We start from the raw sequence: 20,228 nt of genomic DNA, 5'->3' as shown, positions 1-20,228 counted from the left end.
TGCTCATGTAGTGAGTGAGACCCCCACACCCTTGAAAGCTTCAATAATAAACCCGATTAACACGCAAACAATCCTTAAACCACCCCTTTCAGTTTGATTTTATAATAACATTTGCTAAAATTATATATTTAAACGTATTTGTTACAACACGTTACCATAAGCTGAGCGAAACCCCCAAACCCCTCATTATCATGTAGTGAGTGAGACCCCACACCCTTGAAAGCCTCTCGGTCACGTTCATTTCCTCACTTCTCTACGCTTGCGAAATGTGGACCCCCCTAATGGAACATCTTCGCCGGTTAGAAACATTTAGACAGGCCTGCCTACGATCCATCCTGGGTTTAACCAGACTGGATTGTGTGATGAGCTCACAATTCCTTGAAAGATCTGGGCTAGGTCCCATTGGTGAGCTCCTCCGGCGGGCAAGGCTGCGATGGCTGGGTCATGTAGCCCGCATGCCCAGCCACCGCATGCCGAAACAGCTTTTGTTCGGCCGGATCGAGGGGGCTAAACGGGCGCGGCACGGGCTAGAGAAGAGATGGAGTGATGTGGTACAGGAGGACGTGGAGCTGAGTGGAGTTGCCGATGACTGGTACCAGCAGTGTCAAAATCGGCCTCTGTGGAGGAGGCTCATGAAGGACGCTACTGGGCATTTGGAGGTAGTCGCCCTCCAACAACAACGAAGTGGCTTATCACGCGGAAATGTATTCTAGCCTCGATATTACAGCTGAATACAAATCCTCTGAGGGTACCCACGAGCCCGGGCAGCAAGGGGGCAGTTGGCAGATGGTAAGGGGCCAAGGAGCAAGGGGGAGGATGGAGAAGGGCAGTGGGGAGTAGAGCAGTGGTGTGGCACGTTCGAGTGATGCAAATATTAACTGATTTGTATTGAATACAACTAGAACAATTTACACCGGTGCGTTGATCGATATGATGTTGGTTATAATGTTAACGATAATTATGTTGAGATTAGGATATGCAGGAGATAGTGAATATAATGATAATGTCTCTACGCATGGTGATGGTAGAGATCTATTAATCTGGTGATGATGTAATGATGATGGCTTGGCAAGTTGAAGATGGTGATGATAGTGCTCCTGCTGGTGGTGGTAATTCAGATGATGATTATGATGCTGCGACTTGCTGTAGCTGCTTATAATAATAATGATGCTGCATTTGCTGCTGACGATGATGATCCCCCCCACCCTCGTCCACCTCCGCAGGTTTAGAGGATCGCCGCATGGTGGTGCAAGCACTGAGCCTGCTGAAGCGCGGGAGTGTGGAGAGGCGACCCCGCGAGATGGAATCAGGAGGGACAGGGTCCTCCTGGGGGGATATCGTGAGCGGCGCAGGGGGTCCTAGCGGGGTCGAGAGGGGAGGAGACACAGCGGATGGACACCTCATTGTTCCCCCCGACGGGGACCCTAATGGGGCCCCAGTGGGCGGGGACTCGGGTGGGAGATAACGGCCGAGGTTCGCGTGGCGAGAACAAACGCGCGACCCCGTGTGCGCGTGAGCGTGCGGGGCCACGAGGGCACGTACACGGGACCCAACCTCGGCGGGTTCGAGGAGGAGGAGGCCCTCCTGGAGCTTGGACTGCACTGAGGCTTGAGACGGAGGTAGGTGGCTGAGGGGTTGGGTGAGCGACAGGTTGGGTGAGTGAAGGAGGCATTGATTGATTGCGTGGGTAGAGGGTGAGTGGGTAATGTTGAGTGAGCGGGTGTATGTGGTTGAGTTAGTTGGTAGGTGGCCGAGTGGGCGAATGTGGGAGGTTGAGGGTGTGAATGAATGGTTGGATGAGAGAGTGGGTTGGTGAGTAGGTGGGTGAGTGTGGGAGGTCGAGTGGGTGAGTGAGGGGGGTCGAGTGGGTGAGTGAGACGGATGGTGAGTGGGTGGGGGAGTTTGAGTGGGTGAGTGGATGCATGGGTGATTTGGTAAGTGCATTGTTAATTGTGTAAATGGCTCGGTGAGTCAGTGAGTGCGTGCATGGGTGGGTAAGTGAGAGGATGAGTGGGTTGGGGAGTGCGTGAGTGGGTTGGGGAGTGCATAAGTGGGTGGGGGAGTGAGTGGGGGAGCGAGTGGGTGGGTTAGTGATTTAATCAATCATCGTGTGATTGAATGGCTGAACGGAGGGGTAGGTGAATGAGTGTTTGTGGTTTAGTGAGTGTGTGTGTGGATGAGTTGGTGGGTGAGTGGATGATTGTGGGAGGTTGAGGGGGTGAGTGGATGTGTAATTTAATGGTTGTATGGGTGGGTGAGCGTGGGAAGTTAAGTGGCTGTGTGAATGAGTGAAGGGGTGGGTGAGTTGAGTGGGTAGGTTGTTGGATAATTGGGGTGAGTGAGTGGGTGAATTATTGGGTGGCTGAGTGGGTGTGCGGGTGAGTTAGGGGGTGGGTCAGTATGGGTGGATGGGTGATGGAGTCGGTGATTGAGTTTGTAAATTGAGTGGGTGATTGAGTAGTAGGGTGAGAGTGGGAGGTTGGGTGGGTGGAGGTGAGGGGTTGCGTGAGTGAGGGGTTGGGTGAGTTGGTGGGTGGGTGAATGAGTGGATTGATCAGTTAGTGTGTGGTTGAGTGGGTGGTTGTCTGAGTGGGTGAGAAGATGGGTCGTTGAGTGAGTGGATGGGTTATAGATTAAGTGGGTGGTTGTGTGATTGATTGGCTGAGCAAAGGGGTGAATTAGTGGATTTGTGTGGTTGAGTTACTGGTTAGGTGGGTGAGTGCATGAGTGTGGGAGGTTGAGAGTTCGTTGGTGAGTGTTTGAGTTAGATATTGAGTTGGTGGTTATGTGATTGAGTAGGTGAGCGGAGGATTGGGTGAGTGAATAGATGTTTATGTTTGAGTTAGTGGGTGGGTGATTGGATGAGTGGGTGGGTGATTGGATGAGTGGGAGGGTAATTGGATGAGTGGGAGATTTAAATGGTGAGTGAATGGGTGATTGAATGCTTGGATGGGGGGTGAGTGATTGAATTGGTGGGTACGAGATTGAGTGGGTGGCTGGGTGAGTGGGTGAGATGATGGGTGGGTTAGTGAGGTGATGATGGGTGGGTTAGTTGATGTGTGAGTGGGTGGGTTAGAGATTCAGTGGGAGGGAGGGTGGGTGAGTGGTTACGTGGCTCGTGGGTGAGTAGCTCAGTGGCTGGTTGAATTGGTGAGTTAATTTGTGCGTGATTGATTTGGTGAATGGGTGAGTGAGTGGATGGATGAGGGAATGGATGAGTGAGACGGTGAGTGCGTTGGTGAGTGATTGAGTTAGTGGGTACGAGATTGGATGACCGTGGAAGGTTGGGTTGGTGAGTGAGTGGATGGATGTGAGAGGTTCAGTGGGTGAGTTATTGCGGTTAAGTATGGAGGGGGTGGGTAAGTGAAGGGGTGGTTCAGTGAGTGGGTGAGTGAGTGGATGGTTGGTGAGTGAGTGGGGTGAGTGAATGCGTCGGTGAGCAAGTGAATGAGTTGGTGAGTGGTTGTGTGAGTAGTGGGTGAGTGGGTGGTGAGTGAGTGGATATTTGTGGGTGATTTAGTCGGTGGGTGATTTGGTGAGTATGGGAGCTTGAAGCAGTGAATGGTTAGGTGAGTGAGGGGTGGGTGAGTGAGTAGATGAATTAATTAGTTAGTGGGAGCACTCGTGGGTGGGTGAGTGAGTGGGTGAGAAATTGAGTCAGTTGGTGGGTGGGTGGTTCCGTGGGTAGTGCGTCTTGGGTGAGTAGGTCAGTGGCTCGGTGAGTTTCTGAATTAATGGGTGGGTTAGTGAGTTGATGGGTGAGTGAGTGGGAAAGTGCATTGGTAAGTGTGAGGGTGAGTGGGTGGGTGGTTGCATGAGTGTGGTTTAGATATTTTAGTGGGTGGCTTTTTGAGTGGATGAGTTCGAGTGGGTCAGTGGTTGCGTTAGTGGGTGGTTGAGCTAGTGGGTTAGAAATTGAATGGGTGGCAGAGTGAGTGAGTCCTGGGTGAGTTAATGAGTTGGTGGGTCGGTCAGTGGGTGAGTGTCTGGATGGGTAATTGAGTAAGTCGGTGAGTGAGGAGTTGGGTGAGTGATGGGTTGGGTATGTGTGTTTTTGGTTCGCGAGTTTGTGGGTGAGTGGGTCAGTTCTTGGTTGGGTGAGTGAGTTCGTTGGTGAGTGTTTGAGTTAGTATGTTGGTGGGTGAGTGTGTAGTTTAGTGAGTGAGTGATTTAGAGATTAAGTGGGTCATAGGGTGAGTGGGTGGGTGAGCAAGTGGGTAACTAAGTGAGTGAGTGGTTGGGTGGGTCGGTGAGTTGTTGACTGAATGGGGTCAGAAAGTAGGTGAGTCAGTGAATGGGTGAGTGACTGCTGGGTGGGTAAGTTAATGTGGGAGGTTGAGTGGGTAAGTTAGCTTGTGAGTGAGTGGGTGAGTCAAAGAGTGGGGCGCTACGGTGGTGAAATGTTCACTACCTCGCCTAGTATGCATGAGGTTGTGGATTCGATTGCGATCCTGCCGCCTGTATATTTGGAGTTCGCATGTTCTCCGCCTGGTCGTGTGGATTTTGCTCCGGGTCCTTTCCGCTGCATTTAGAATCAACATGCCTTTTGAGGATTTGGCTGCAATAAATGTATGTGATAAGCCACTTCGTTTATCTATCATTTGTAGCCAGGCCGATTCTGAAAAGGGTCTATATAGCTCAATGGGCCTTACCTGGTGAAATAAAAAGTAGTATATTTTAGGGGGTGGGTGGCTGGTTGGGTCGGTAGGTCGGTTAGAGGTTGAGTGGGCGGCAGGGTGAGTGGGTGGCAGGGTGAGTGGGTGAGTAGGTAAGTAGCTGGGTGAGCGGGTGGACTGGTGAGTGTGCGAGTTAGAGATTGAGTGGGTGGATGGGTGGGTGTGTAAGTGGATGCGTCGGTAAGTGGTTGAGTTGGTGGCAAGGTGCGGGTTTTTGAGTGGGTGGGTGTTTGAGTGGGTAGGTGGCTGAATGGGTGGGTGAGTGGGTGACTGAGTCAAGAAAGTGGAGCGCCATGGTGGTGAGATATTAACTACCTCGCCTTTTGTACAGGAGGTTGTGGGTTCGATCTCGATTATGACACCTGTATATTTGGAGTGTGCATGTTCTCCTTGTGGTTGCATGGAATTTTCTGCGAGTCCTCCGGGTTTTCTCTCCATATTTAGAAACATGCATTTCGAGGTTTTGGCTGTTCTCGAACTCACCCACTCAACTACTAAAGCCACCCACCAACCCACTCACAAACCCGCTCACCCTACCATGCACTCAATTTCTAATCAACGCACTCACGCACACACCCACTCACTCAACCACTCATCCACGCACCCACCTACACACGCACTCACTAACTTATTTGAGCAGTCATTTGTGGCCGCGTCGCTTATGAAAAAATCTATATAGCTCCGTGGGCCTTTCCTGGTAAAATTAAAATAGTTTAACATGTAGGCTTTCGCGACCAATATTATTCATAATAAAGGTTTTTGGGTTAGATCGCGTTTATTTATAAATGTGTCGTAACCCTCCACCACCCGACACGGCCAATCAGCAAAAAAGTGTCACGTTGACAAAAGACAAATAGTGAATTATTTGTCTTTTGTCAACGTGACACTTTTTTTTGCTGATTGGCCGTGTCGGGTGGTGGAGGGTTACGACACATTTATAAATAAACGCGATCTAACCCAAAAACCTTTATTATGAAAATTAAAATAGTTAAATTTTAGTTTACAGTTGGGTGAGTGGGCGGTGAGTGCGTCGGTCGGTGAGTGAATGGGTGGTTAAGTAAGTAGGTGAGGGGCTGGGTGAGTTGTTGGGAGATTGAGTGGGTCACAGTGTGAGTGGGTGGGTTGGAGCGTGAGTTGGTCACTGAGTGAGTGGGTGGGTGAGGTGAGTGGGTGGGTAGGTTGGGTGGTTGGGTGGGTGGGTGAGTGCGTTAGTGAGTGCATGTGTAGGTGGGTGCGTGGATGAGTGGTTGAGTGAGTGAGTGGGTGTGTGCGTGAGTGCGTTGATTAGAAATTGAGTGCATGGCAGGGTGAGCGGGTTTGTGAGTGGGTTGGTGGGTGGCTTTAGTAGTTGAGTGGGTGAGTTCGAGAATTGTACGCCACTGTGGCGAGATGTTAGCTACGTCGCCTGGTATTTTGGAGTTCGTAGGTTCCATCCCAACCCTGATGCTTGCATATTTGGGGTTTGCATGTGCTCTATGGTCACGTGGATTTCGACTCCACATTTAGAAACATTCATTTATCGGATTTGGCTGCTATACATTACTATGTGATAGGCCACTTAGTGAAGCTCTCATTTGTGGCCAGGTTACTTTGGAAAAATATTTTATATAGCTCTGTGGGTCTTACCTGGTAACTTAAAAAATAGTTGAATTTAGTCAGTTTGGATTAGCGAGTAGGTGGAATGTTGAGTGCGTGGGTTAGAGATTGATTTTGTGGCAGGGTGAGTGGCTGGGTGAGTTTGTGATTGGTTGGTTGGGTGAGTGTGTGAGTTAGACATTGAGTTGGTGGATGGGTGGGTGTGTGAGGGAGTGAATAGGTGACCTGGTGGGTGAGTGGATTGTTGAGTGAGTGGGTTGTTGAGTTAGGGAGTGGGTGGGCTGGTAAGTGGGTTGGTGAATTAGTTTGTGGGTGTGTGGGTGAGTCAGTCGGTTAGAGATTGATTTGGTTAGTGTGTTGAGGAGTTCCCGACGACGACTCGGAGACGGCTTGAAGGTAAGGGCTTTCGCCAAAGGTTTATTAAGTATATTATAATAACACAAAGGGTGTGACAACTTCCCAGGGGTTAGGGGTCCTACACTAAGTCCTAGTCCAGCCCGGCTACCTCCGGTCTCTTTCCCTCGAGTCGGATGGGGGAACTTGCCAACCCCACCGACCGGGAAGAGCAGCACCTCCTACGGCTACCACCGGCTTCACTCCTGACTCTTCGTCGATCCCTCTCTACCCCTGGTTCCCTCTCCACCCTTCTCACTCTACCCGTTCCCACAGTGACCCCGCTTTCGTCACGGGGTTCCCCTTAAATACTAGAGGAGACATGACGTCATCGAGCCGCCCAGCACGCATGACGCCACGTTCCATGACGTCATCGCACTAGACGGCACACATGACGTCACGTCCCAATTTTACTCTACAAGTGGTTTGTGTGTGGGTGGGTGGGTGTTTGAGTGGGTGGTTGAGTTAAAGATTGGAATGTCAAGGTGGCAAAATTTTAAGAACCTCGCCTGGATATTTAGAGTTTGCACGTTCTCCCCCGTGGTTGCATGGAATTTTCTCTGGGTACTCCAGGTTGCCCCTCCACATTTAGAAACATGCATTTATAGACTTTGACTGCTATAACGTTCTATGTGAAAAGCCATTCCATTGAGCAATCATTTGTACTCTGCTTGTTTCTGAAAAAGATGTATATAGCATGGGCCTTACCTAGTAAAGTAAAAAAAAGCTACATTTTTATTTGGTGTGTAGATGGGCGGTTTTGTGGGTGGGTGCGTGGATGAGTGAGTGCGACGTTCGATGGGTAGTAGGTGAGAGGCTTGGTGAGTGAGTGTGGATTAGAGATTGAGTGCGTGGCTTGGCGAGTGCGTGGCTGGGTGAGTGAGTGTGTGCAAGGCTCGGTGGTTGAATTAATGGATGGTTGAGTTAGTGGGTCGGTGTTTGAGTGTGTGGTTTCGTGGGTGGGAGAGTCAGAGAATGGAGTGTCATGGTGGCAAGATGTTAACTACCTCGCCGGGTATACAGGATGTTGTGGGTTCGATTCCACATTTAGAAACATGCATTTAGAGGAGTTGGCTGCTATGAATGTATACGTGATAAGCCACTCTGTTGAGCTATCATTTGTGGCGAAGTTGCTTCTGAAAATTATCCATATATCTCAGTGGGCCTTGCCTGGTAAAACAAACAATTTATATTTAGGCTGTGTTGGCGAGTGGTCGGGTTGGTGAATTAGTGGGTGAGTTAGTGGGTGGGTTAATAATTGGATGGGTGAGTTCATGAGTGGGTGGGTGAGGGTGGGTCAGTGGGTGTGTTAGTGGGTACGGGTTTGAGAGGGTGGCTGGGTGAAAAGGTGGGTGGGTGAGGGATTGGGTGGGTGGGTGGTTTGGTGCGTGGGTGAGTGAGCAGGTGGGTGGGTGAGTGAGCAGGTGGGTGGGTGAGTGAATGGATGTTTGTGTTTGAGTTAGTGGGTGGGTGATTGGATGAGTGGGAGGTTGAAAAGGTGAGTGGATGGGTGATTTAATGCTTGGGTGGGTGAGTGGTTACGTGGGTCGTGGCTGGCTGAGTTGGTGTGTGAGTGTGTCGGTGAGTGAGTTGGTGAATGGGAGGGTGGGTGAGTGATTAGAGTTAATGGGTAGAAGATTGAGTGAATAAGAAGATGGGTGAGTTGGTGAGTGTTTGGGTTAGAGATTGAGTTGGTGGTTATGTGATTGAGTAGGTGAGTGGAGGGATGGGTGAGTGAATGGGTGTTTGCGTTAGTGGGTGGGTGATTGGATGACTGTGCGAGGTTGAAGGGATGAGTCGATGGGTGATTAAATGGTTGGATGAGAGGGTGGGTTGGTTAGTGGGTGGGTGAATGTGGGAGGTTCAGTGGGTGAGTTATTGGGTGAGTGTGTGGATGAGTGAAGGGTTCGGTGAGTGAGGGGGTGGGTGAGTGAATGTATGGATGGGTGAGTGAGTGGGGTGAGTGAATAGTTGGTTTAGTGAGTGGGTAGGTGGTGAGTGGGGGAGGTTGAGTCGGTGAGTTTATGCGCGAGTTTATGCGCGAGTGGTTGCTGAGTGGGTTGGCGGGTAGGCGAATGGGTTGGCTGGTAGGTGAGTGGGTTGGCTGGTAGGCGAATGGGTTGGCTGGTAGGTGAGTGGGTTGGCGGGTAGGTGAGTGGGTTGGCTGGTAGGTGAGTGGGTTGGCGGGTAGGTGAGTGGGTTGGCTGGTAGGTGAGTGGGTTGGCGGGTAGGTGAGTGGGTTGGCGGGTAGGTGAGTGGGTTGGCGGGTAGGTGAGTGGGTTGGCGGGTAGGTGAGTGGGTTGGCGAATAGGTGAGTGGGTTGGTGGGTGGGTGAGTGAGTGGGTGGCAGTGGGTGTAGTGGAGTTGTAGCCTCAGTAGTGGGTGAGTGACTGGGTGAGTATGTGGGTGGATGAGTTCGTGGCAGGAGAGTTAGTGGATGCGATAGTGAGTTAGTGCATGAGTGGGTGAGGGGATGGGTGAGTTAGTGGTTGGATGATACGGTGAGTTTGTGAGTGCGTGGGTAGGTATTTGAGTGAGTGGATTGTTGAGTGAGTGGATGGGATGTTGAGTGAGTGAGTGGGTGGTTGGGTTGGTTCGTGACTTTGTGGGTGGGTGAGAAGGTGAGTTCGTGGGTGAGAGAGTGAACGAATGCCTGTTAATACGTGGGTGGATGAGTAGGTGGGTGTGGAGGTTGGTGAGTGAGTGGGTGGGTTAGAGATTGAGTGGGTGGTTGTGTGACGGAGTGGGTGGTTGTGTGATTGAGTGGGTGAGTGGACGGGTGAGTGTGTGGATATTTGTGGTTGATTAAGTCGGTGGCTGATGCGAGCAGTGTGGGAGCTTGAAGGGAGTGAGTGGTTAGGTGAGTGAGGGGTGGGTGAATGAGTTAGTAGGAGCGCTAGTGGGTGGGTGAGTGATTAAGTGAGTGAGTTGTGTGGCTGAGTGAGTGACTGGATGGGTGGATGACTGGGTGAGTGAGTGGGAGAGTGATTGAGTAAGTGAGTCAAGCGGGTGGGTGGCTGGGTGAGAAATTGAGTCAGTTGGTGGGAGAATGGGTGAGTAGTTACGTGTGTAGTGCGTCGTGGGTGAGTAGGTCAGTGCCTGGGTGAGTTTTTGAATAATGGGTGGGTTCGTGAGTTGATGGGTTGGGTCAGTGATGTGGTGCGTGGGTGATTGAGTGGATGGATGAGTGAGTGAGTGGGTGAGTGCATTGGTAAGTGTGAGGGTGCTTGAGTTAGTGGGTGATTGGATGAGTGTGCAATGTTGAAGGGGTGAGTGGGGATGAGTAATTGAATGGCTGGATGAGAGGGTGGGTTGGTGAGTGAGTGGGTGAATGTGGGGGGTTGAGTGGGTGAGTGTGTGGATGAGTGAGGGTTTGGGTGAGTGAGGGGTTTGGTGAGTGAAGGGGTCGGTCAGTTCGTGGGTTAGTGAATGGATGGAATGGGTGGGTGAGTGAATGGGTGGTTGACCGAGTGAGTGAGTGGATGGGTGGATGAGTGAGTGGGTGGGCAAGCGGGTGAGTTGTTGCATGGGTAATGGGTGAGTGGGTGGTGAGTAGGTGTATGTGGTTGACTTAGTGGGAGGGTGGGTGAGTGGATGAGTGTGGGAGGTTGAGGGTGTGAGTGAATCGGTGAGTCAGTGGCTGAATGAGAGGATGGATGGATTGGAGAATGAGTGTGTGAGTGTGGTATGTTGAGTGGATGAGTTAATGTGTCGGTGTGTAGCTGAATGAGTGGGTGGGTGAGTGAGTGGGTGGCTTATTGAGTTAGTGGGGTGAGTGAGTGAGTGGGGGTGAATAGGTGGGTGGCTGAGTGGATGGTTTGTTGAAGTGAATGAGTGTTTGGGTTGGTTAGGGAGTTTGTGGGTGGGTCAGTTGGTGAGTTATTGGGTGGGTGGGTTGGTGATTGAGTCTGTGGGTGAGTGAGTGGGAGGGTGAGTGAGTGGGTGGGTGAGTGAGTCTGTGCATAAGTGTGTGGGTGGGTGAGTGGGTGGGTGGGTGAGTGAGCTCGTGGGTACAAGATTGAGTGGGTTGCTTGATGAGTGCGTCAGGATGGGTGAGTTTGTGGGTGGGCGGGCAGGTTAGAGATTGAGTAAGTGGGTAAACTAGTGGGTGGGTTAGAGATTGAGTGGGTGAGCGGAGGGGTGAGTGAATGAGTGAGTGATTTGTGGGTGTGGTTGGATGACAGGATGGGTTTGTGATTGGGCGGGTGCAATGGCAGAGCCAGGATTTTCAGGTAGGGGGGAAACTTCTCCAGCAATGAAAAATCATAGGAGTTGTTAGTAAGTAAGAACTTGCCCCTTGCTTTGTATTCGACGCGTGTCCAGCGATGGCGCAGCCATCGATCGAGGGTCGGATTCGAACGTGTTGTGTGATCGGCATCGCGCTCACTAAAGGTGAATGCCTTGAGGGAAGTTGTGTACTATGCGCAACTTCGCACAATTCTGTGAGTCACTTATAACTGCTTTGCCGTTACTTATTGCCAATTATGGACTCAGACTATTATCCTATCATCTCATAGAGTTCCTGGCACGTAATAATATGCTACACAGTGGCAGTAGGGGTCGCAAAATGCCGATTTATTACTAATAAACACCAATGATCCGATCGAAATTAGGGATTTTGGTCAGATCATTGGGGGGGCCACGTGCCATTACACCCCCCCCCCCCCCCCACTGGCAGAGTGGATGTGTGGGTGAGTGTGGGAGGTTGAGTCGGTGAGTTTATGCGTGAGTGTGGCTGAATGAGTGGGTGGGTATGTGAGTGAGTAGTTGGGTGGGTTAGTGGGTGGGTGAATTGGTTGGTGGGTGTGTGAGTGGGTTTGTGGATGGGTTAGTGGGTTGGCGGGAAGGGGAGTGGGTTGGCGGGTGGGTGGGTGAGGGGGTTGGCGGGTGGGTTAGTGGGTTGGCAGGGAGTGGGTTTGGGGGGTAGGTGAGTGGGTTGGGGGGTAGGTGAGTGAGTTGGCGGGTAGGTGAGTGGGTTGGCGGGTAGGTGAGTGGGTTGGCGAGTAGGTGAGTGGGTTTGTGGGTGGGTCAGGAGTGACTAGGTAGGTGGGGGAGTAGTGGAGTGGTAGCCTGGGTAATGGGTGAGTGGGTGGGTTGTTCACTGGGGTGACTACGTGTGTGGGTTCGTTAGTGACAGGCGACTTAGTGGATGCGATAGTGAAGATGCGATAGTGAGTCAGAGTGGATGGGTTGTTGATTGAGTGGGGTGAATGAGTGAGTGGGTGAGTTAGTGAGTGGATTGGTGAGTGGGTGGGTGAGTGCACGAGTGAGTGGATGGGTTAGAGATTGAGTGAGTGGTTGAGTGGATTGGTGATTCAGTGGGTGAGTTAGTGGGTGTTTGAGTTAATTTGTGTGTTAGTCTGTGGGTGATGGAGTCGGTGACTGGGTGAGTCTGTGCTGGTGGCTCGGTGGATGGTTGAGTTCATGGATGGGTTTTCGAGTGAGTGGATGGGTTGTTGAGTGAGTTGATGGGTGAGTGAGTGGGTGAAACGGTGCGTGGGTAGGTTAGTGAGTGAGTGGATGGGTGGGTGATTGATTGGGTGAGTGTGTTGGCAAGTGAGAGGGTGAGTGGGTGAGTGAATGGGTGGTTAATCGGTTGGTGGGTGCGTGAAGGAGTGGTTGGGATGAGTGAGTTAGTGAGTGGATACGTCAGTGAGTGAATGGGTGGGTGAGTGGGTGAGAGGTTGCGTTGGTAGTAGGTGAGTGGGTGGTGAGTGGGTTGGTTCTTGAGTGAGTAGGTGGTTTGTTAAGTGAATGAGTGGGTGGTTGGGTTGGTTAGTGAGTTTGTGGGTGAGTTGGTGGGTGGGTGAGTAAGTGGTTGAGTTAGTGAATGAATGCCTGTGTTAATAAGTGGGTGAGTGGGTGTGGGGTTGGTGGATGAGTGGGTTGGTGAGTGAGTTAGTGAGTGGATGGGTGGGTGAGTGAGTGGGTGATTGAGTGGATGGGTGGATGACTGGGTAAATGATTGGGTAAGTTATGAGGGTAAGTGAGTTACAGGGTGAGTGGGTCGGTGGGTGATTGGGTGGGTGGGTGAGTGGGTGTGATCATCGCCATGCTCTCCATGGAGCTCTCTGTAGTGAGGGGCAGCTCACAGGGACAGCTGTTGCAGGGATTCACAACAGCTGCTTCTCCTCCTCCAGTTCTGAACCAGCTGACCAGGGTTGCCAGACGAGGCCAAGCAGCTCCTCGAGTTGTTCCACAGCTTCCTTCATGCCTGCTGTGCCACGTGCATGAGGCTACTGTGCCACGTGCGGCTTGTGCATTAGGCTGCTGCGCCGCGTGTGAGGCTGCTGCGTGAGGCTGCTGTGTGAGGCTGCTGTGCCGTGTGAGGCTGCTGCGTGAGGCTGCTGTGCCACGTGAGGTTTCTGCGTGAGACTGCTCTGCCGCGTGAGGCTGCTGTGCCGCGTGAGATTGCTGTGCCGCGTGGGTCGACGTGACATCACCGTCACTCTAGGGGGATCTTTGTATGAGTGATGGGGCAGTCGTAGAGAAAGTGGAGAAGTTTCCGTACTTATGCAGTCAGCAGAGGTCTCACGCCGAATCAGCTGAGTAGCATTATTTGTTCGTCGTGTGAACCAAAATTGAGGTGAATAATTTTGAGTAAAAAAAATGATGACATTACACTGGCTATGAATATGACTATATAAAAGGTTAGGATCTTGTGTCGGATGCATATTTGCTGGACTTTATACAGTGGCTTGGGCCAAGAAACTGGCATTCAGAGGCAAACTTGTCATGGTGGGGATTTGTTTCCAGAAACACACTCAGCCACCTTTGTCTCTCCAGTGGTGATGTTTACGAACCACACCTGATACTAATTTAAGGTTAAGTCGACTTAGGGGAGGCATAGGGTCGATTAGAATATAATTCATCACTGATTTTGGCCACAACCGGGAATTATATCTCGTAAGACTGCGATCAAGAATACTTGAAATAGTGTCGGGGCCAGAGGACATCCCCATCACACCCCACAGTAAACATGAGGAAATGGCTCTGACACCCGGTCATGCAGCGTTACGTGGGCCTGCCCACCATCATGGTCTTTAATGGTCGTGAACAGAGTCAGGGACCCTAAATAACATGAAGAATAATGCAAGACCATAGCCTCTTAATGGTAATGCAGGCCTCCAGCAGGTGAAGAGAGCTTCCTGATGCGTTTGTGCGTTTTTCACCGTTGCGGTGCCCCGCCGTGGCATTTTGGTGATGCTTTTGTTTTCCATTTGTGGAGGCAATTGCTCGTGCCATGACCAGGTTGGATCCGGTGTACGGTGGCCCCCCACTGCTTGCGGTGGTGGGGGGCCAGCGAGCTTCTTGATGGTTTGATCCACGATGAGGCACTTCTTGGGGATGTTTGAGTTCGCCCAATTGTTTATCCACTCATTCGTACCGGTTGTGTGGACAGAATCCGGAGGGATTTAAGAAAAATCCACATTGATTAAAATGGCCACGATAAATCGAACCGGCGACTTATATATTGTGTACCAACCATTACATCATGGCAACATCCTGTGATGTCACGTTTATAAGGGTGGGGGGAAATAACAACCAGGGTACTAGGTGTTAGTGTGTTTGAGGACGCAAGTTTCAAATACAATTATTTGTTATCTTGTCCTCTTCCCCCCAACTGGGGTTAAAACAATCAACAATTGAGGAAACGGTTGGTGGGGACGTGTGCAGAGATCGCCAGTAATCCCAGGTGGACTCCCGCTCGCTGCACAAACGCCTCCTGTGGAATCCATCCAGCAGTTTGTCGACGGAAACGATGATGGTAGGCGACCATGTTTTTTGGAGATCGTAGCCGGGGCCGGAGCGGCAACAGTGATGAAGGAAGGGGGGGGAGCGAGTGGCGGGGGCAGAATGGAAGGGGAGATGAGCGGTATCATTGGTGACGCGCGAACGCGCCCCAAACCGTTTGCGATCAGTCATGTCCATGGGAGGGACAGTGCTCGCGTCCACTTCCATGAAGGTGTCCTGCAGACACCTGAGAGTGGGCGCACAAATGCACAAGAGAGAAGCCAATGTAACAATCCAGTTTGTCAACCAGGTATCTAGGCCCAGCCTGGATGCCCACGGCAGCCTCAGTGGGCGACGCCTGCCCCAAGTGGGCCACGCAGGCCCCTTAAACTGTGCCGCTTGGCCCACTTTCCTATGGGAGCTGCTCGCTTTGATGTTGGCCGACCTTGGAAACGGTCGTGATGTCACGGAGTCAATGCAAAAGAGAGGCAATCGTCAAGTTAGTGCTGATTAAGGTGAAGTTTATGGCAATAAATGTAAAAAAACAGATTCCAGCTGGGTATATGTGTAAGTCATCTCAACCACGTTAATAATAATTGAAAAATAAATATTGTCGCTTTCATCTGGCTGTGGGCAAAAGGGAGGGTGGGAAGTGGTCGGAGTAATGAAAGGATTTGTGGCCATAGAGCCACAAGGCCCTCAATGTTTGAAGAATAATTGTTGCTCGTTATTGCAACGAAGCATAAAAGCGTATTGCGGAAAGTGTCGCGCATGTGTCTGTAGCGCGGTGCCCCCACATGTTCTCATTCACCTCAGCGACCATATCACAGTTCATGGTATTTGAGTGGTTCGTTTTTTTCTATTGCATAATCTTTCTGGTATCCATGAATGAACAAGACGAACCTATGAACGCATATTTGTGCCTTTAGGAATAATAATGGTTTGAGTGTCTTTCCATATGAACAGCGTTGCATAATAATCAATCGTCCTACTGTTAACAACGTGACAAGAATCTGCATTAAGGGTCGCATATGATCAATGACCGAATGCCGTGTTGTGTAACAATTTAAATACGAATGACATATTATAAGGTTAAGGTTTTGATAGAATAGTTTGCATGTTTTAATCTCTCTCAACAACAACAACATTGCGTTACGCGTCGGGAATTAACCACAGGTGCCGTTATCGAAGTGAAACAACGCAATCGTGATGTGTACCATGTTAATGCTGTGTTGATATTCCGAAGTTGAGAGTTCTCATATTATCCAAAAATTTAAGTTTAGCTAAAAAATAAAATTGATTAAAACAGAAGAGTTGTGTGTGATTCTTTCCGTGATTCTGCATAGAATTGTTCTGCGAATGAGATCTGAATCTTGGGGACCTATCATAAGCACACTAATCACTAATCCAGCACATAATCAATAAGCGTTAAATCGAAGATAATTGTATCCTTATTGAAAATACGGAATTAAATAACAAGTCGAGTCGACTCTCTCTCATTCACGCTCACAATACCTGCACAGCTGCATACGATTAATTGCGTTGTTCCAATTAATAACCAACCTTCGTCACCGAGGCTGGGCCTAATTATCATAACGAACTGCATCATCATAACCACGCCCACTCGCATAAATTAATACGATTATCTCTCGAATTAGCATAGTTTATGCACATAATTACACCAATTAATTCGAATAAATTATGCAAATTTCAAATTTAATCAAATTTTCATTATTTTCATCAAATTTTCATAACCTACATATACAACAACCTTCGAGCACCCATATCTCACAGAGCGGGCCCTAACCTATAACAGCTGGCAGTTCACCAGCATTGCTTCAAGTGAGCTGGAGCGTGCTGATGAATATAAAAACCGGACCAGAGCTTGGTTTGTGTACAACCAATACTGCTGAAATGATGCACTCCCAGAAGGAAAGCCGTGTTGCTAATGGGATGTGTACAAATACTTGTATTTTTTAAGTGGAAAGACAGATATGTGAAGGAGGGGAATCATAGTTTGCGTGTTAATTTTGTTACTCATATCCACGATGTAAGCCAATTATTATATTGAAACTTCGCAGAGCTTTCATGAGTAAGAAAGTTGTACCAACAATAATTATTATCGGTTCTATTGCGATCGAGGGCTGCACGTTTCAACGGGCACACGTGTCATGCTGCGATGGTGACGGTGCTCCCGGTTTTTTAAGACCGGGAGGAAGTGAGGGCTTCACCTTTCTGGCAAATTGCCCGATGATGCTGGATGTAATTACCAGCGAAACGTCGTACTCAAAAATTGTAAATGTTGTGGATTCACTCTTCAACACACCGGTGGGCTGAAGGAGTGAACTATTTCTCTTTTGTCAATGTGACACATTTTTTACTGATTGGCCGTGTCGGGTAGTGGAGGGTTACGACACATTTATGAATAATGCGATCTAACCCAAAAACGTTTATTATGAATAATATTGGTCGTGAAAGCCTACGGCCTTTCTGGCCGTGATTTTTATTTCAGCAGCATTGGTTCAACACGAGCAAACGTCAGAATGGTTTTCAGCTCTGCAAAGCTCATGATGACTTTTTGTGAAGTATTCCACAGTTTTGCATAGAACTAGGACCTGTAACTAACAGAGAGCATCCTTGCCTGCAAATATCTGGCAGTTCACCAGCGTCGGTTTGAGACACTGAATGCTCAAACGAACGCAAATGTGGTAATTATTATTTCGTGTTATCTCCATATATATAAAAGTTGTGAATATGTGTGTCTGTTCAAAATGTTTAGCGTACTTCCCGACATGCAACAAACTTGAAATTTGCCATGTGGGTACTTTCCAGACTGTACACCATGCAAAAGTTATGAAAATACACTTTTTTGTGTGTGGGGGGGGGAGCTCAATAATGCATTTATTTTTTGTACGGCAAGTGAGCTGTGACGTCAAATCTGTCACGTGACCCGCACATGTGGAAGCGTAACGCATTGTCGTGTAGTGGTTAGCGCGCTGCGCTGCGAATCCGGCGACCCGAGTTCGATTCCCGCTCACGGCCACTACCAGTGACGATTAGTTTAACCGGTCCTGGGCCTCCCCTACGTCGATTCAGCCTCAAAACGAGTAACTGCTGTGGTGTGTAAACATCGCCACTGGGGAGACAAAGGCGGCCGGTCGTTGTGGATCCAAGTCCCAGGAGAAGCTGGGTAGTACAGCTAGTGTATTCATACTCTTTGGTTCTATTTTCAATTATTTCAATGGTATCAGGTACTGGGACCTTGGTGAACAAAGAGACCACATCGAAGCTGACAAGGATATTGTCAGGGGACAGTACAACGTCTTTGACCATAGAGACCAATTGGGCTGAGTTAAGTACTGCTGAGGCGGTCTTGCCAGTGAAAGGCAGCAAGGTATCTGACAGAAAACGGGCTAGTCTATAGTCAAAAGATGCCAACATGGACTAGACCCCGACACACCTACACTGGTTAGGCACTGCCTCAACAATACCTACTTTACTTGGAATGGCTCCTTCTACAAACAAAATGAGGGTACCCCCATGGGATCCCCCTTATCACCAGTGATAGCCAATATTTTCATGGAGAAATTTGAATCAGACACCATCCAGACTTCCACCCTCAGACCTTCCCTGTGGAAGAGATATGTGGATGACACTTTCGTCATTTGGCCACATGGCCTCCCAGCGCTGAACCTTTTCCTACACCACATCAATTCCAGACATCCCACCATCAAATTCACCATGGAAGTGGAGAAAGATGGCAAGCTACCATTCTTAGATGTTCTGTTTGAGAGGAGACCTGATGGCTCATTGGGGCATTCTGTCTACAGGAAACCCACCCACACAGATTCCTACTTGAAACCTGATTCCCACCACCACCCAGCCCAAAATAATTCTCGCATCAAAACTTTATACCATAGGGCTCATTGCATTTCGGACCAACACCACCTGACCAGTGAATTAAACATGTACACCTGGCCCTCAAAAGGAATGGTTACTCTGACCGTACCATCCGCCAAGCTGTCTCTCCCTCCATACAGAAACAACCACTTGATACTCCGGTCAAAACCATCACACTTCCATATATAGCAGGCGTTACTAAAAAGATTTCCAAAATTCTAAACAAACAAGATCCAGGTCCGGTTCAATACAGTACACAAAATTCGTGATCTGATCCCATCCGTGAAGGATGTCATTCCTGATTTACAGTACCCCGGGTTTACAAATTGAGTTGTACCTGCGGTGATTGCTATATCGGTGAGACAAAGCGACATGTCTCTGACCGAATTCGCGAGCACAAATCAGATTTTAAACACGGCAAAACTAATTCTTCTGCCGTGACTGATCACTGTTACAACGCTGTGGGGGATCACGATATAATTTTCTCCGATACCAAGGTTCTTTGCAAACCCACGGGCTTTTATCAGAGATTTGTTCATGAAGCAATTCAGATCTACAAACACAGACACAATTTCAACCGAGAGGATGGTTTCAAATTGAGCAACCATTGGAAAGATGTTCTAAATCGAACTAAACATTAAACTAATTTCAATGGTACAGTATATTTTTCAAGTAGTGGTACCCCAAACTTTCGCAGCTCTTATAAATTCCCTTTTCACACCATCAATAGGTAAACTCCCCCTCCCCCCTTTCCCCCCCCCCCCCACGCCAAACGGCAAGTCCACCGGCACGTACACCACCTCTTTCCTAAAATCCGACAATCACACCATCAATAGGTAAACTCCCCCCTTTCCCCCCCCCCTCCCACGCCAAACGGCAAGTCCACCGGCACGTACACCACCTCTTTCCTAAAATCCGACAATCAAATGCTAATTTTTATGCTATTTTTTTTGTCAGAACACCTTGTTTGCTCGCACACAGTTTAAAGGTCCGCTGTCTGAGCGTGGTTGTGTTTCGCTAAATTCTCCTGTTTGATGAGTACTAGGTGCCTCGGTGAATGTATATGCTCTAACTTTAACATAGATATTTCTGTGACCAGTTACAAGCTAATCACTCAGATATTTCAATGCTAACTTCTATGCTAATTCATTTGTCAAGGGGTACCTCTGCGGATGTGTATACTTTAACTTAGCTATTTCAATTAGCCATTTCAATGCTAAATTATATGCTAATTCCATTGTCAAGGCGCTTGGTGTTTTTCTTCTCACACAGCTTAAAGGTCGTGATCTAAGCGTGGCTTCTTCCACTCCAGCGCTGTCCTCCAGACAGTATCGTCCCTTCACCTGATGAAGGCCGCTTGTGTTGTGGCCGAAACGTCGTGATTTTTTGTTATTTTATTTTCACCTACGTGACTTTACCCAATAGAACCAAAGAGTATGGATCCTAGCAGTCACGAAAGCTTTAAATCTAGAATAGCTAGTGTATTATATGCGCGAATACTAAAGCTGGAACGATTCGATTACCAAGTCGATTATAACCGATTCCTTGTGTATGGTCAATTACTCAGACCCCTTTAAAAATGACAGCCATCCCCACATCTTACTTCCTGTGACGCGGCTGATGTGATCAAGTCCCTCCCATCAGGTGGGACAACCACAGCAACAAAAAACTGCTGAAGTAGGCGAGAGATCTGCCGTGGCACGAGGTTATATAGGAATCGACAGTAGGGGGGAGAGAGGGGGGGGGGGGGAAGGAGGCGGGGCAGAAAGTGGACCCCGTAGCAGCACCCAGGTCACTGGAGTAAAGTGGGCCACCACTCATTGATCCGTACATTTAACTCGATGAGTCGATTCGATTCCGTGCCCCGTTGGGTCCTCCCCACTTTTGTGCTTTTGGGTGTGCTGGGTTTCAACATAATTCCCGATCCAT

The 20,228-nt window shown here is 49.3% G+C and overlaps 1 protein-coding gene across 1 annotated transcript in view; it reads right to left on the bottom strand.

The window, feature by feature from the left end:
- Positions 1-241, bottom strand: part of LOC142924056 (fructosamine-3-kinase-like) — a 69,016-nt gene extending 68,775 nt beyond the window's left edge. The window contains exon 1 of the mRNA XM_076065503.1: positions 215-241. Coding sequence (XP_075921618.1) covers positions 215-241 — 27 coding nt within the window. The remainder of the gene's footprint in view (positions 1-214) is intronic.
- Positions 242-20,228: the final 19,987 nt, after the last annotated feature.

The sequence above is a fragment of the Petromyzon marinus genome, chromosome 8 (assembly GCF_048934315.1).
Source record: "Petromyzon marinus isolate PM22_M1 ecotype Great Lakes invasive population chromosome 8, UKy_Petmar_22M1.pri1.0, whole genome shotgun sequence".
Lineage (NCBI taxonomy): Eukaryota > Metazoa > Chordata > Hyperoartia > Petromyzontiformes > Petromyzontidae > Petromyzon > Petromyzon marinus.
This window is presented reverse-complemented; position numbering and strand designations above follow the sequence as displayed.